The sequence below is a fragment of the Drosophila elegans genome, unplaced genomic scaffold, assembly GCF_018152505.1.
Source record: "Drosophila elegans isolate 14027-0461.03 unplaced genomic scaffold, ASM1815250v1 contig_814, whole genome shotgun sequence".
Classification (NCBI taxonomy): Eukaryota; Metazoa; Arthropoda; class Insecta; order Diptera; family Drosophilidae; genus Drosophila; species Drosophila elegans.
Window position 1 is genome coordinate 15808203 of NW_024546167.1, and position 16350 is coordinate 15824552.

A 16350-nucleotide genomic window follows, 5' to 3' on the forward strand; every position below is an offset into this window, starting at 1 on the left:
GGCTGACAGCGAAAAGAGCTCAACTTGGCCAAATGCTTTTCTCTGCCCCTTTTTTATTATTACATATATTTTCACTTATTTCTGGCTGAAAATTGGCTTGGTCCGCCACTTGGGCCTAGATGGATACCCCGACTCAGCTGAACAATGAAGGCCAGCGCAATTACTGAAGTGGATAATTAGAGTTTGCAGCGGACTATGTGGGCTGGTTAAAGCATGTGACTGAATAAATATTTAAGCTAGTTTATTGAACGGCAAGCTTTATCCATTTAAATTGCAAATATTTTGACCTTCATTTCCCTCATACTTATTATGTGGTGATGTTTGCCCAATGAATTTTCCCACATTAATGCGGAATAACAGCTTCCAGCGTTGGCAAAATTAATTTGTAGTCATGCAAAACAGTAGCAATTAATTTTTAATCATGCACACATCCTCTTCCTCTGTTTAAAAATATTTGTATTCTAAATGGAATTTCACTCCGCCCAGCCAAGCATCAGAAAATAATCAAGAATGTTTTGAAGTTTAAATTTAATTAAAAACTCATGCGAAAAATGACACAATCCAGGCACAATACATTGAGGGAAACAAAAGGCAGCAGGACACCCTAGAACCATCTCGTCAAAAGCCTAAGCCAGCTGGGATATTTGGGCCTGGGCCCAAACAATGTCCACTTCGTAAGTCCCTTTGGTAAATTAAAAATTTAAACGGAATGAAAAGCCTTTTTAAAAGTGATTAATTTCGCTTTCATTCACATTTCTTTTTGTAATCTTATAAATTGTTTGTTGATAACTCAGGAAACTGTAACTTGTATATAATTTAATATAACTTAATCTGATTTATTATGTTCATACCCATCATTAATATTTTATCCATACCATAGCTCAAAAATTTAATTGAATATACTATATTGAACTAAAAAGCCATTCGAGGCTGCATTAATCAGTTGCTATCAATTCAATTAAGGTAATTAATGCGCTTGAGGCAAATATGTGCTTTTATCTTCGATATAGTGTTGCAAATATTGATGCTAACGTCAGTGTTAATTACCTTAACAATTAATAGCTAATTAAATAAAAGTTTTGAATTGAATTCGGTCAAAAAAACAACATAAATAAACGATACGCATATGCAACACATTGCATTTAAAACTTAATTTGGCAAATGGATTAGTTAATGATATTAAACACTGTTGTCATTAAGCTTAATATTTATTTTCTTTCATTAATAAATTAATTGTTTTTGTTGTAAATATTACTTGTACAATTATTTTCTGAAAATAACATCACACAATAATTCGAAATAAAAGCTCAAAGCGTCCGAATTTAAACTTAAATTTAGGCTTAGTTTATTATTATACTTTTATGTTAAAACTTAACTATGATTGTTGTAAATATCATGAAGCTTATCTCTGTATAAATACTTTATATTTTTTTTAAAAAAATATTTATTGAACTCTTAGTAAAGTTTTTGATTAACTCCTTTAACTTCCAAGCTTTTTAAGACCTTTTCAGGAGAATTGTATGCGATTGAGTATATTTGCGGTAACCTAGAGTTTTAAACTTAGATGAGGGGACCAGCATGCTTCTTTTGGCCCTTCAGAACCCTTCGATTGTGTGGCATGGCGTAGCACAATTTGCTCCAGAAGAGCGGATCGCCCCACTTGAGGTAGGTGTTTAGCTTGAGGTATGCCCGCAATTCGCTATCGATGCCGTTCATGTGCTCCAGTTCGCGGTACAGAATGATGATGATCCTCTTGCGCCTGTCCTGCAAAGTGGCCTGGTAGGCGATCCGGAACTCCATGCGTGCCCACACCGAGTCGATGAAGTGCTGCGACAGCACAATGATCACCCGTTTCGAGTCGTCGACGGTGCGCACAATCTGCTCGGGAATGCAATCGCCCACCAGCCAGTCGCGATCGTGCAGACATATCCGGAACGGATGCGGACCGCTCTCCAGCTTGGGCAGCAGCTTGCCGATCAACTCCTCGTCCTTGTGCGAGTACGAGATGAAGGCGTCGTAGGTCTTGTCCTTGTCCAGCTCCTCCTCGGACACCCACCACAGGCAGAGGTTGTTGTTGTACAGCCAGATCTTCAGCTCCTGCCGGAACATCAGGTAGAAGACGGTGATCAGGCAGCCAACGATCACGAGGCCACCAACCACGCAGCTGATGAGCAGGACATACGAGGGGCACAGCTCGAAGGCCTCCATCTGCTGCAGGGCCTTCTTCTGCCTGGCACACATCACACTCCCTATGTCCTGCACTCTCTGCGGGTTTGTGCGCACGAAAAAGAGGAGTGGCAGTGCGGCACAGTCGCAGGATATGGGATTGCCCGACAACGAAAGCGTCATGGTGTTGTTCGCCAGCTGCATGAACTCCAAGAACTCCTCGCTGATCGACTGTATCTGATTGCTGCGTACATCCAGGTGGGTCAAATTGGCCGGCAACTGGTCACCAGATCCCAAACTGGTGAGATTATTGTCCGCCAGGAAGAGACGACTCACATTGGCATAACCACGATGCTCGTCGATGGTGGGCAGTCGCGTGAGGCTATTGTTTCCCACCTTGAGCACCGTGCTCACCAGTGTGGTGTGCGGCAAATCCGGCAGTTGCCCCAAATTCGAGCCACGACAGTCCACAATCAGGTCTCGTATATGCTGCTGCACCCAGCAAATGCAACGAGGATCGCACTGCCAATCCGCCGACTTGTACTGGCAGGTCTCCTCATTGGTGCACACCACCGCCTCGTAGCCCATCAGCAGTGTGGCCCCGTAGAACTGCGTGTTCACCATCTCGATGTAGTTCAGACTGACCACCTCGCGGAACACACTGGGCGACATGGCGGTCAGGGAGTTCTTGTTCAGACGCAGCACGGTCAGCGATGTCAGTGGCGCGAAAATGGTGCTGCAGGAGGGAGGAGATCTCAGAAGGATTAGAGTGGCTTGTACAGTGGGGCCATCGGGAACTATCACATCTAAACTAAATCTCTAATGCTGTATGTTTACAGGGGCTACTGGGAGGAGTTTCTCAGAAAGTATGGTTCTCATTGCTAAACAAAACTCAATTGATCTCACAGTTTTTCTTATTACGATACAAATGTTATATTCAAAACAAACTTAAGGAAGACAATTTTAAACTACATATATACAAAATGTATAAATATACTGATAATTATACAACATTTAAAGCTTATATGTATAATATCTCTATCCTAATATATATGGTATAAGTTATATAAAACTGAAAGAAATGCAAAAAAGTTGTGAATTAAATAAGCTGTCCAAAAATTGTTTATATGCTGATAATTTAGAAACTGAACTACCAGAGCAACGAGAATAAATGACAGGAATGTAAATAATATCAATATTTTCCTAAGCCCTTTAAAAATAAACCTTTTGTAAAAAATAAATTTCGTGAAATTTTAAACGTTTTTAATACAAGTTATTTGTTTTTAAATCAATAATAAGTTTTTGGGATTTTTATTTATAGTTACAATCTGTAGACAAAGACAGTAAAAATATATATATTTATATAATATATATATATATATTTATACAGCTTTAACAAATATGAAGATATGAAATATTTATTTCAGAAAGGGATTCCTAAATGTCATTAATGTATTAATTAATTTTGGTACCGTGGCTGAAGTACATCCACTCCATGCTAATTTGATTTGATTATACAAATAATCACAATCACCGTGTGAGATAATGATCAAGCAATTAATAATGTTTGGCATACTTTTTGGTGCCCGAATGCTAACAATAATAGTGCTGCAATTAATATCTGAGAGTGATAGCGCCACGATAACCCCACTTGGCTGTCAGGTGAGAGACATAATGGTATTTGAACTGTTGCTTTTGCCGGAGTTGATAAATAAAAAAGGCGGCAGCGATAAGGCCAAGAAGACTCAGTCCAATGGAAATCGATTAATTAATTCTGGCTGGAGTTCTCCAGACAGCAGGCCCTATCGCTGGGTGGGCCATCTTTTAATCAGTGCCAACAAGTATCGAAAACAACATCGGAACCCCCCCTTCACCGTTCACCCACCTTGATAAGTCAGTCAGTCTATTTTTGGTTAGATCCAGATGGGTTAGATTGCGCAGGCCTTTGAAGACGTCACTGTGCAGTTTGTTGATCGCATTGCAGGATAGATCCAGGGTGACTAAATTGACCTGATCCAGGAATATTTCACCGGGCAGCTCCGTCAGATCGTCGTTGCCATTCATCTTGATGAGCTGCAACTGCTCGGTGCCCTTAAACATTTTCCGGTTCACACGACCTGTGGCCTGGGTCAAACGCACCTCCACCAGGTTCTTCATGGATCCAAAGAAATGCGGCTGCAGTTGGTCCCGTCCACGTTGTGGATGAATTAGTAAAATACTCAGGTTCCGCAACTGCTGCAGTTCTCGAAGCAGCGGGTCTTTGAAAGCGATCATGGCGGGACTTTCGATGGTCAAGGCTTCCAAAGTTCCCTTGACCGTGGACAGTAGATTGCCCGGCAGCTGTTTCACTGCCACATTGAGCCGCAGTTCCTTGAGACTATCGAATTCGTGGAAAATGGACTCCTGTATTTCCTCCACAGCGCTGTAGAATTTAAACTTTTTCAGGCCAGGAACGGCTCCAAAATGCCAGCTGGTTATATTTCCGGCCACAGATGACTCCTGATAACCATCGCTTGAATTGAGGACATCTCGCGTGACCACAGTCTCTGCTGTGCGATCTCTAAATATCACTGATGTAACATTCTTCACTCCCAGTGTTTTAAACAGATCGGCCAGGAACGCCTCCGGCCAGAAGCTATAGGCATCGAACTCGATTTTAACAACCTCACTGATATTGAAACGCGGCAGCCATTGCAACTCGCCTGAGGCGTAGTAGCTCATGTATAGCGATGCCCCCGGTTCGCCGACCTCCAGCAGCATGGCATACTCATCGGGGCAATGGAAACGCACCACATTCGCCTCTGCGGCACAAGTGCACTCCGGGCTATGACCCTCGCAAAAAGTGGGCAGCGGTATTATCTGACCCATCACCCGGTGCACTGGCACCGTCGTAAGAGTCCAAAGAAGCCACACTACCGGCAAATAGCTAAACATTTTGCGGACACTTCACTTGCCCCTTTTTTGGCATTTAGTATTTATGATTATATTGGGTCTGGTTTTTGCGACAATCGAGGAACGAGAAACGCGCTGCGAATATTTAGTACGTGAACACGGCAAAGTTTCGGCTATGACTAAACCACAGCTGATTGGGATACCTGCCAGCCAACTTGGTTATCAGGCCGGTTTTGTTTTTATTTGTGGCTTTTTTTTTCAGAACCCATATCGCAGTTGAGACCCATATTGAGTTGACATGGCAGCCATGTGAGGCGAATGCGAAGACGCCATTATCAAATTAGAGATGGCAATAGGCAATCTCGATGATATCTTAATAATGGGTCGCAAAGTTCAAGACCATTGTGAAATAGCAGAGGTAAAAACACCGACAAGTTTCAAGTTATCAATATGAAAGTGTTGAACATAACTAATATCTTAATTCTTTTAATAAATCTAAAATATTTACGAATGATATAAGTTGATATTTACTTCCTGTTTTTATTATTTACTTTATTTCTTCATGTCTTGATAAAAGACTTATATTATTCTTTCCACCACTATCCTTCGATTGTTGATCATAAATTTATGGCACCCCTCAAAAGCGTGAGTCCAATAACATGAATCATTTAAATACAACTAATTCGACATTCATCTCAGTTTCCAAGCATTTGACATTATAGATAACGTTTTTTAATACCTCCGATTTTAGCCATCTTGCGGAATTTATTTATGCCCAAATGTCATAATGTTAATGACACGCTCATGTTTGTTGTTTCTAAATTTGCAGCCGTCGATAAGAAGTGTTTATATATTTTTTTGTATACCGTACTGACAACTTTGAGCGGCAACTTTCAAGTGTTTGCACGTTCATTAAAGCACCCTTAATGAGTCAACGAACGCAAAATTCTTTGGGAGTCACACAAACTTTGTTTATGTCGTAGCTGCATAATTTCAGGCATTTCAAGTTTCAGAAACTTATAAGTTTGTTTGCTTGCTAAATGAAAAAGTATCGCTTCGCTTTATAAAAAAGATAAGTGACATAAAAACATCATCATAAATCAATTAAAATAAATTCCTTTATCGTTTTATTGGATTTCCATGAAATTATCAATTTAAAAATAAATCCATGTTGAGGAAAATTGGTGGAGGTGCTTTAACGTGCAAGTAAATAACTTATGGGAATTAAACTGTTTTTCATCCATTAAAAAAAAGGGCCCGCCATGAATATTCGATGAGAGGACCCAATATTGCGCCCTAAGCCGCGCCTTGAACTGTCACGCATGCAGCATATCCTGACATGTCCTGACAGGTGTGTGGCGGCCCACGATGGAGCTTATCGAGCCTCGACATCTGGCCAAGCTGTGTAGCTGTGTAGCTGTGTAGCTGGGGGCCCAGAGCCAGACACACTCAAAAATAAATAAGGGCCGTGCTGGGCCAAGTCAATCACTTAAACTGAAATGGCTGCGCCAAAGTGGCGGCCTTGAACGCGCCAAGGACACACAGCCAGTCATTATGGACTTTGGCACATTGTCGAGTTGTCAAACTTCGAGCTGCGCTCAAGTTGAGCCGTCTTCATTATAAGTTGCTCATAATTCATTTCGCGTCGGCGGCCCAAACTCAATTAACAGTTTTTGCAACATTTGGGGGCCAAAGTTTTGAGTGACATTTTAATTGGGTGAACCCCGGTCTGCTCATGCAGTGCAGCATATCGCCATTGCCATCTCCATTGCCATCTCCATCGCCACAGGACACACACATCAAAAGTGACCTTTTCGGGCCTGAGCTGGCTGAATGTGAAAAGGCAAACACAATTACACGCCCAATTACACAAACGACAGGCAAGAGGATGGCAAAAGGGTTCTTCTTTGGCAGTCGCACACATATTACGCATACGCACTGTGGTGCGTTGGCAATGTGATGCACCTTTCCGTCTGCCTATGTAGATTCTCGCACATCGTGTTCTTCCTTTGGTAGTGATGGAAATAACTGACTGGTGTAGTAGAATTTCCTGGAAATTTTGAATCCATGGATAAAATTTTAAAACTGCTAGTTATCACTCTAATACATATCTAAAAACTTAATTTTTTCAATATATAACAAATATAAAAATAAAATGTGAAACTCTGGTTTGAAAAATGCTTCTATTTTATGCGAAAAACCTATAGTTTTTCTAAATAAAATTGGATTATCACATCCCTCACAGCTAATTTGAAAACTAATCCCCCTTTTACTAATGGCAATGCCATCAAATAAAATCCGATTATCTCACATTAAACACTCGCCTCCGCTGCCGAAATGCGGGCTTATCTATGCATGTGCATCTGTCCATTTGGCTTCCATTGGAACAGTTGTCCGACTACTGGTTAAACGTCAGTGGGCGACAAAAGGGAGCTTGACTTTTGACTTTTTGCCCCCGGGACAGGACTGGTTTTTGCAAATGATAATGAGAAGACGTGAAGTCCCAGTCCCATCAATCAGAGCTGAACTCGCCAGCTTTAAGGGGTCTCAACGCATAAATGTCAACAGCAAATTAACATCATATCCACACACACGGCCAGTGGGAAAATGTATGCTTTTGGACATGGCAGAAACAGAATTCGGAAACCTCTGTCAAATGTCAGCCATGGCCATTGTGTTGGCAGCTCAGATTGGCCCAAACCCATTTGACATTTGGCAAATTGCATGCCAAAAGGAAATGCATTTTGAGTAGCGCATTCCAAATTAAATCAAAATACACTTACACGCACAAACACACACACACAAAACCCCGACAACAGCTAAGCTCACTGGATAAATAAGCGAACAGCAGTGGCATAAACATCGGCAACAGCCAAATTGTGCTTCCCTTACAATTTGGAAACCGCAAATACATTTTCCTCTTCCAATCCGCAGAAGAGTGGCTTTTGTGTGCCCGTAACTCTGTGCGAGTGTGTACTTGGAAAATCAAATCAAATCCCCATCCGCAAAAGAAATCGTACAAATGGAATAGAATAAGAATGGTGAACAAGATCAACTATTAGCAACAAATCAATGAAGTTTTGTATGTTTTGCCAGTCGATGGCAGGCATCGAAGACATCCTTAGATTCGGTCTTGGCACCACACCGAAATGTGCAACGTTGCGTATACGCAATCTGGGCCATTTGTGGGTGCACGGCTTGGGGGTCAGCAAACAACTGGGTAAGTAAGTACAATTTGTTTTGTTGCCAGCGGCTTAGTGCTCAGTACAACACAGAATGCACTTAAGTCGAGCGAGTTGGGTGGGCAATAGAAAATGCAAAAAGGGAATCTACCAAAGTGAAAATAAGTTCCCTGTGCTGAGTCGAGAATTTGTCGAGATTAGCAGATTTTACGATTGTACGTCGGTGTGTTCTTTCTATTTCAGAAAGGAATTGTTCGCATAATTGATTGAAATATCCAAAAAGCTTGTTTTTGAAGGCTTAATGGTTAAGCCGTTTTTTATGAATAGTGTTTATTTATAATAGGTTATTTAAACTTAAAATAATGTTTATTTAGAAATGGTTATTTAAACATAAAATTAGTTTTCTAAATAGGCTAATACTTTTTTCTACATTTCCTACTAATTGATGTGGTCTTAAATTTAATATAAAAGGGCCAGAAATAAATAAAGCTCAATTATACCATGTTTTTAATTAACTTGAATAAGTAGAAAGACATTACTTGAAGCTCCTACTATTTCTTCTGGGTCCTTAGTACAAACAGATCATTTCTCATTGTGTCATACGGCTGTATATTAAGCATACGCCTCGTCTGCCACAGCCACAGTCACCACAAGCGCGAGACATGGATCTTCCTGGCATCCACATACACATCCACATACCCACGTGCTACTACTTGCGCCACATTAAATGGCAAAATTGTCAAAATGCCGCAACAAATGGTGACCGTGGCACGTCCGGTTTTTCTTTTTGTCCTGTCTCTCCCAACATTTTCTTTTTTTAATTTTTGTTGTTTGAGGCAGTCCTTTTGTGGTAGGTGTTGCTCAATGCTCCTCCTAACTGGTTTGTTGGTGGAAAACGCTGAAGGCGGGTATGCAGCCATGTGTGTGTTTTTGGGGCCGTTGGCGATTGTCGTTCCAGTTTACTGGCTGCTCCAGCATTGTTGTGTGCAACAGCAGAAAACGTCGTCAACATTATTGTCAGCCGCATGTGTGCATGTGTCCTTTGTCTTAGTCTCCCACCAGAATCTCCTTTTGGCAGGATTGCATTTTGTAATTTGTTCGCTACATTAAACGCTTCTTTGGCATTTTGGCAAATGCGGCTGCGAGAGTTCTTTGAAAGTTTCGCCTGAGGTATACCCCTTAACAAATAACATTTTGCGGTTCACATAAGTTATTTCTCTCCAAATTAAACCACGAATTGTTTTAACTAGTTGAAAGTATCAAAACATTCTGCAAGTTTTCAAAGAAATTAAGCAGATGTAGAGCCAAAAGTCCGTTTAGCCCCCTCGGATTCCCTGCCATGCTGGATGTCAGCTATTGCATTTTATTTTTGGATCCAGATGCAGGCCAGGCGACATCGCAAGTGTTCGAATGCATCGGGGCATGAAGCAACTACGACAAAATACTGAAAAATCCAACTGCAACAGAGGCACCAGCAGCAACAAATTCGACAAAAAACTCGGCGAAATGAAAATATGTATAAAAAAATGTGAACATAAATAATATTGCACGCGACTATTAAATACTCGGTACTTTATTTCTTAAATATGAAAATGTTATTCATTAATAAAACTAATTGAATTGCGGTATGGATAATATTTTAATTAAAAAGCTCTTTCAAACTGAGAAATTATACTAAATGTCTAGCTCAGGGGAAAATACTGTGGGTACATAATAAATATATAAAAATATTTAATTTATGCTCAATTTGTATGTGTCCAATAGAAGCGTTGGCTTGGCCATTCGTTTTTCTAAATGAAATATTCCTTAATAATCATCAGACCAGAGATGTAGAATCGAATATACTTTATTCTCGCTTTTATATACCCAACATACCCTTGCCCCGTTCAAGTAGCGGGTATAAAAATAGCAAAAAGTACGAAATGCCAGGGCAACAAAGTTGCAAGTTGAGTTCAGCAAACAGCGCACAGCGGCAGCTCTATATAGTGCAGTTTTTTTTATATATTTTCGCATACACATTTGTATCTCTGTATCTATGTGAATGCTGTGCTCTCCTCTACCTGTGGCGCCCCAAAGATGAGACAGAGATAGAAGGCACGAGGGCAACTTTTCAAGTGCCTGGCTGTTGAGTTCTCGATCCTCGCCTTTCACCCGCCTGCAGCTCTTTACTTTCCTCTGCCATTCGAGTAAATGGGGTCCTCCTTTCGTTCTTTTCCATTTGGGGGCCAAGTTTAAGCAACTGCATGGACAAGCTCTTCGTCCATTCGAAGGATAAACTTTTTTGCTTAAAATTCGACAGGCAGAAAGTAATAATAATAATATTGTGCTTAGGCATTGGTCCAGCCTCGTCGGCTGTGAGGCATGAGCCCAGTAACTTGAAGATGGAAATACTTTGCAGATGCTTACGACAATGGTCAACAAGGACCAATTAATGCAATTGCAGTTGGAAACATTAAATTAAAAACATAAACTTGTTCAGAATATAGTTTATGTCTTAAGCTGCATTGCCTGTGTAGCTATTATAAATATTGATTATTCATCGCCTAACTTTGCTGTGTCATAAAGAAAACAAAATTGTTTGTTTACTTATATGTGTCACAATGTGAAATCTAATAATTCATATTTTGAATAACAAAATATAAAAATTTGACAATTTTCGGGCTTAAAATAACCACAAATATATCGTTGGTATAACTTAAAATAAATTTAAGATTCTCCAATACTTTTGATTTAGTTATACGAAGGTAATTCATAATTTGATACCTTTTTTTTGTAAAACAATTTATTTTTAATTTCTTCTATATGTTTTTATTACATTTTTAACCCTTTTAGTTTAAGTTATTGCCCACAGTGCCGCGTCAAGAAGTTGCCTTCTCAAGCACGCAAAGATTACTTTTTGCCCGTTGCCCAAAACAACTGCAGCGCATAAAATATGCAGACTTCCAGATGTGTATGTGTGCAGCTTCCAGTCATCTGCATCTTTATGCACTTTTATTTGCATAAGCCAGAGCAAAAGTTGCTCGAAAATCGGTGCGTGGCCCTTACTGCACATTTCACGTATCGCATGCGCTTGAGTGTAAAGTAAACATACAATAATTTATAAGCGACCGCCCACACACGGTGCCACGCCCACGCGGCCCCCACACGGCACAGGAAAAAAGGCACTTGGAATGCCAGTGAAAATTAATGAGACGTGATGAAAAGGTGCGCTCCGCAAAAATGCTTCAATTTATGCAGTTTAGCTGCAGCATCATTCGATTCAGCGAACCGTAAAATTTTCATTGCCAGAATTTTACATTTGGATTTTGCGTGGGCCTGGGAATTGCCTATTTCAGTAAATTTTAGTGCAGCAATAATTCAAATTGGGCACCCAAGTGCAAGAAATGGGTCTTCCACTTCTTCCTGTTTGGTAACGGACGGATATCGGACTAATGAGCATCTTGTGTAATTGCCAAATGACCACGTAATTCCACTCAATGATTCATAATTATAACACTCAATTATAAAAAGCTTGTTTACATGTAAAACAAAATTATTCATGTTTCCAACTTTTAACATTTTACTGCAATTCAATTAAACTCGCATTGATCCATTTAAAATGCGTTTTCATGCAGAACACAGTATGAATGAATTTTAATTTTTAATCACATTGGTGCGTTGTGCATATGTAAAGTGGTGGTCAATATAATGTCATTGTATTCATTGGTTAAAATAAAATGGTAAAATGTTGTTTAAGTTTTCAACATATAAACCTAATTCTTTATTTTTATTTATGAAAACTTTACGGATGGGTCTTTTTGCTGGTTACCGTTTTAATGGTTGCTTTGTGCATATGTAAGCTGTTGGTCAATATTGTATCCTTGTATTCATTGGTTAAAACAAAAATGGTAAACTTTTGATTCAATTTTAAACATATAAATATAATTCTTTATTTTCAACACGGGTGGTTCTTTTTGCTCACTTTGAAATCAATATATACCCTCTGATTAATTCACTAATGCATAGTCTATATGTTTATGTAACTTTAAAAATTTTATTATAAATTATTGACTAAGAAATTGAAAGAAACTACCAATATAAATCCATAATGCGAATCGACTTAACTTTTTATTTATGTAACTTCCAAAGTTTATTTCGTTAGCCATGGCAACTTTTTGGCAATAAATAAGAACAATAAGTTTGCCAAAACTTTCAATATGAGGAACACCAACTAAAAGCTTATCAACGTCAGCCTAATCATTATAATTAGCATTATCATCTGCAGCAACTCCAAATGCAATTAGCAACATGGCAAAACTTTGCAGCTTTAATTTTGTTTTACTTTGTTTCATTTGTGCCGCTCCCACACCCAACTGCGCCTAATTAGGAACTTTTACACATGCAGGCAGCGCAGAGGAAGGCAGCACATAACATTCTGTGTTTTATAATGGAGGAAACTGGCAGCTCTCACCAGTCATCAGCTGGAACTTGTGTGTCGTATCGTCATAACAGGAAGCAGCCTGTCAGCAGCAGCAATACATCCTTGTCCTGGTCTACATCCACCCATCCAGCCATCTGGCAATCCACCATCCACCTCCAGCTTTCACGTTCCGGACCCATTATGTCCGGAGTGCGGAAACTGCAGCGTCGATTATGTCATTCGAGAGGCGCCCCAGAGCCAGAGTTATCATTATATTAGAGCATATTATAATGATAAAAATACAGGAGAGATTTTCTCAAATATTTTCTTTGTTTACAACTTCATTAACCAAACAGACATGTTACACGAAACGTCAATCGTTTAGGAGCTGCCTAAGTATGCAAATTAAATTATTTGCATATTTCAAACTCTTCTTGGAGTGAGCGACATTAGTTAATTTATAAAGTAAAACTTCTGTTCATATCTTATCTACCATTAACAGAGTGTTTAAAACTTTTTTTAAGTAGTTTAGTTAGTTTATTTTGTTTAGTTTTTATTAGAAATATTGTTACGGATCTTGTACCCCTTTTTTACCGAGAATTAGTTTTGTTTTTAGTTTTAGAATTAATTTAAAATCGTATTAATTTGGGAATGATTTAAAGTACACTTTAACTGCTTGAGCAGGATAATGAAAATATTCGATTTTCTCATTAAAAAAGCATTTGAATTCAAATGTTCTTTTGGCATTGCAGTAACTGTCTCTCTCTTTCTTTTATGTAGTAAAATTAGTAAAACTTTATAGTCTTAATGGTTACTGGACCAGCACGATTGACGCCACTCGAGTCATTTCAGCACTGCCAATGGCAAGCTTCATAAATTCTCCTATGATGAGTAGTTGCGTATACGCGACGACATTAAATTAACGTCAACATTGTTATTATGGCCATAAGCAAATATCAATTAAATTTGAATAAAAATGCAATGCACATAAATCCGGATGAGTGTGGCTATGGGGCAGGCCAACAAAGATGCATGGAGTGCCTAATGAGGCGCAACCATTTACGGCATTCGCCGCAGATTCGGCACCATTTCGCACTTGCTGACACGCTTCCTGACACGCATTATAAGTTTATGGCATTATGTGCCCGTTGGCCTCGTTGCACTCGGTTCCTGTTTCTGGCTCCGTTTCGGTCTCATCCTGTGAATCCGTCCGGCTTTGGCTGCATAACTCGTTGCCATTCGTTGCCATTCGCTTTTATGCTGAAATAAATGTGCATAATTTGTCGACATAAATCGCAGGCGACTGCACGTCGGATGGGGGTTTAACTCCGCCATGGCCAGCCACGACTTGGATCCGATTGGATCGATGGGCGATGGAATTGTGGTCTGGCTGCAGTTAATTTGCTGCCTAATTGAGCGAGTTGCCAACAAAATTTGTGCTGAAGTAATGCAAAAGTTTGCTACAATTTGCAGAAATTGCTACAACGAACAGAAACTGAAAGGTTTTTGAAAGTAATTGGTAATTAAAATGAACAATCAAATCGATTCGGTATTAAAAACGTACTTAATCTGAAGTTTTTTTATACTTTGAAACCAATCAAAAAGTTTATTTCAACTAAGCTATTTTAGGTCCGGAATAAAGTTCCATAGGTCTTGAAATAAGTTGCTTGGCATATTTTCCTTAGCTTTATAAAAGGAATACAAATTTGAAATCGAAAATGGTGAAAATTGTTGTTTTTACTTCAGTTTATGGTCAGCTAATCGATTTAATATAAACTTTTAATATTTTCTTAAAAGGTCTCAAAGAAAATATTTTAAAATGCAATTCAAATTTATGCCAACTGCAAAAATTTCGTGAAATATATCGGTATGAAGGAAAGTACCTGCATTTCATTTTTTGAATTTGCAATGAACTCACAAGTTTTTGCCATATCTTGAATTTACATTTGCCTTCGCTTTGGCTCTTGCGTGGTTCGGACATGGCTTGGAGGTATTTAAAAACTGACTCCTTGACTTTCCAAATTATTCTGGCCGGAGGAACACCCCATGAGGTCCTGTCAGTGGGGGGAAGTGACCTTCAAATGCCAACCAGAAACCATATCAACAAACCAAACCAGAAATGCAACAGTTCAAGCAAGGGAGGGCATAAAGGTAGTTACCCAAACAAAAACTTTGTGCTCTGCCTAATGCAAGGGTGAACACGCCCCCTCCTCCTCTTAAGGGTATTAGGATTCGGAGGGGGCGGGGACCAGGAACCGGGGCAGGACTCCAGTCGGGGAACATAACATTTCGTAATTGAGGCGCAAGCTTCTGATGGCATGATACGAGTAAGTTCAAATGCAGCCTCGTCTTGCCTGAACGCTTCGCATGACTGCCACACAATGCCACACATGTGAAGATTAGAAAAGAGGTGGGTGGTGCAGCGGTGGGTGGCACACCGACGGACAAACGGACGGAACACGAGACGCCAACGCGTCCTTGAGCGCACTTTTCTGCCACTTGCCTTCTATTTGTAATTTTAACGAGCTTGCTTTTGGCTTTGCTTTTGTTTTTTACCCGCTGAGCTGCGCTCCACTGCTGATGTTGCTGCTGTTGCTGCTGTTTTGCTTACTGTTTGTGTGCAACTAGACGAGTGGCTAACACTTGTGCAATATTTGCAGCAAGCGCAGGCACAGAAAGGCCTTTCCACTGTACTTACTTGTCTTGTTTTTGCCAGCCATCTCTTCTCAAAAGAAAACGAATTTCCTTTAGCATTTCCTGGCTGTCTCGGCTGTACATTTGAAGAACATTTGATATGGAACACACACTTTCTCTGCCACTCCCACTACCACTCCCAGTCCCACCCTCAACTGAAAAACTCTCTCTTTTCGCTTGCCATCTCCGCCCTCGGCAATTTCCGGCGGAAGCGCGAAAAACTTTTGCAGGTATTTAAGTGGCCTCTCCCGTTTGGCAACATTCCCTAGGCCAACTACTTACTTTGGCCCATTCACCGCATTCAAGATCTTGGCGTCTTCGCCGTCTTGGGCCATTCCTCAATGTGCACACTTCCGTTTCCGGCCTTGGGCAGCGAGTTTGGCAACGCCAACAAAACAACCAGTTCAAAACGAAAGTATTTTTAATCGTAAGAGACGTTCCAGTACAGTTCATTAAAAATTAAATAAAAAAGGGAAACTTTCTAACCAGCAGGGCGTCAAAAGTTAGGCTATAAAATTCAAGGGGAGAGACAAGTGACTTTTACTACATGGGTAAATAAATAATTTTTATTTAAATATTTATAAAACAGGAAATGAAGTATAAAAGTTTTTTATTAGAAGTTACTAACTATAAAAGACAGATATATTGTGCTTTTTTCGATTAAAACGGTTAAAACCCAAAGCTAGAATGCTTAATATAATGAAATAGTAGACATAAATTTAATAATAATAACATTTATATATACTTCTAATTATTAATATTTAAATCATTTTAAAATCATAATATTAAAAACAATGGAAAATGCAATGGATTAAAATAAAGCGTTTCTAAAGTTTTCCCAGAAGTTAAAAATTAAACGAAAAGTACAGGGTTTTAAATTTTGACTATAATAGCTAATAACATAAAAGCTACAACAAATAAATATATATATACTCTATATTAACTGCTACAATAACAAATAATTTTATTAAGGACTTACAAGCTAGTAAACACCAAAAAAAAACGTATGGCATATAA

The 16350-nt window shown here is 39.4% G+C and overlaps 1 protein-coding gene across 1 annotated transcript; it reads right to left on the reverse strand.

Moving 5' to 3' along the window:
• Positions 1 to 509: 509 nt before the first annotated feature.
• LOC108149310 (protein toll) lies at positions 510 to 5254 on the reverse strand. Its single transcript, XM_017276763.2, has 2 exons — positions 4052 to 5254; positions 510 to 2902 (listed from the first exon to the last, which is right to left on the reverse strand). Exons 1-2 carry the CDS (start codon positions 5098 to 5100, stop codon positions 1561 to 1563), a joined length of 2391 nt encoding a protein of 796 aa, XP_017132252.1. The 5' UTR covers positions 5101 to 5254; the 3' UTR covers positions 510 to 1560.
• Between the last annotated feature and the right edge of the window lie 11096 nt (positions 5255 to 16350).

What these genes read in the sequence shown, in the direction of transcription:
- LOC108149310 (XM_017276763.2), bottom strand. Translation starts at nt 5,100, where the DNA reads ATGTTTAGCTATTTGCCGGTAGTGTGGCTTCTTTGGACTCTTACGACG. An exon ending in AGACTGACTGACTTATCAAG is followed by an intron (nt 2,903 to 4,051) that starts GTGGGTGAACGG and finishes TCCCTCCTGCAG; the next exon opens with CACCATTTTCGCGCCACTGA.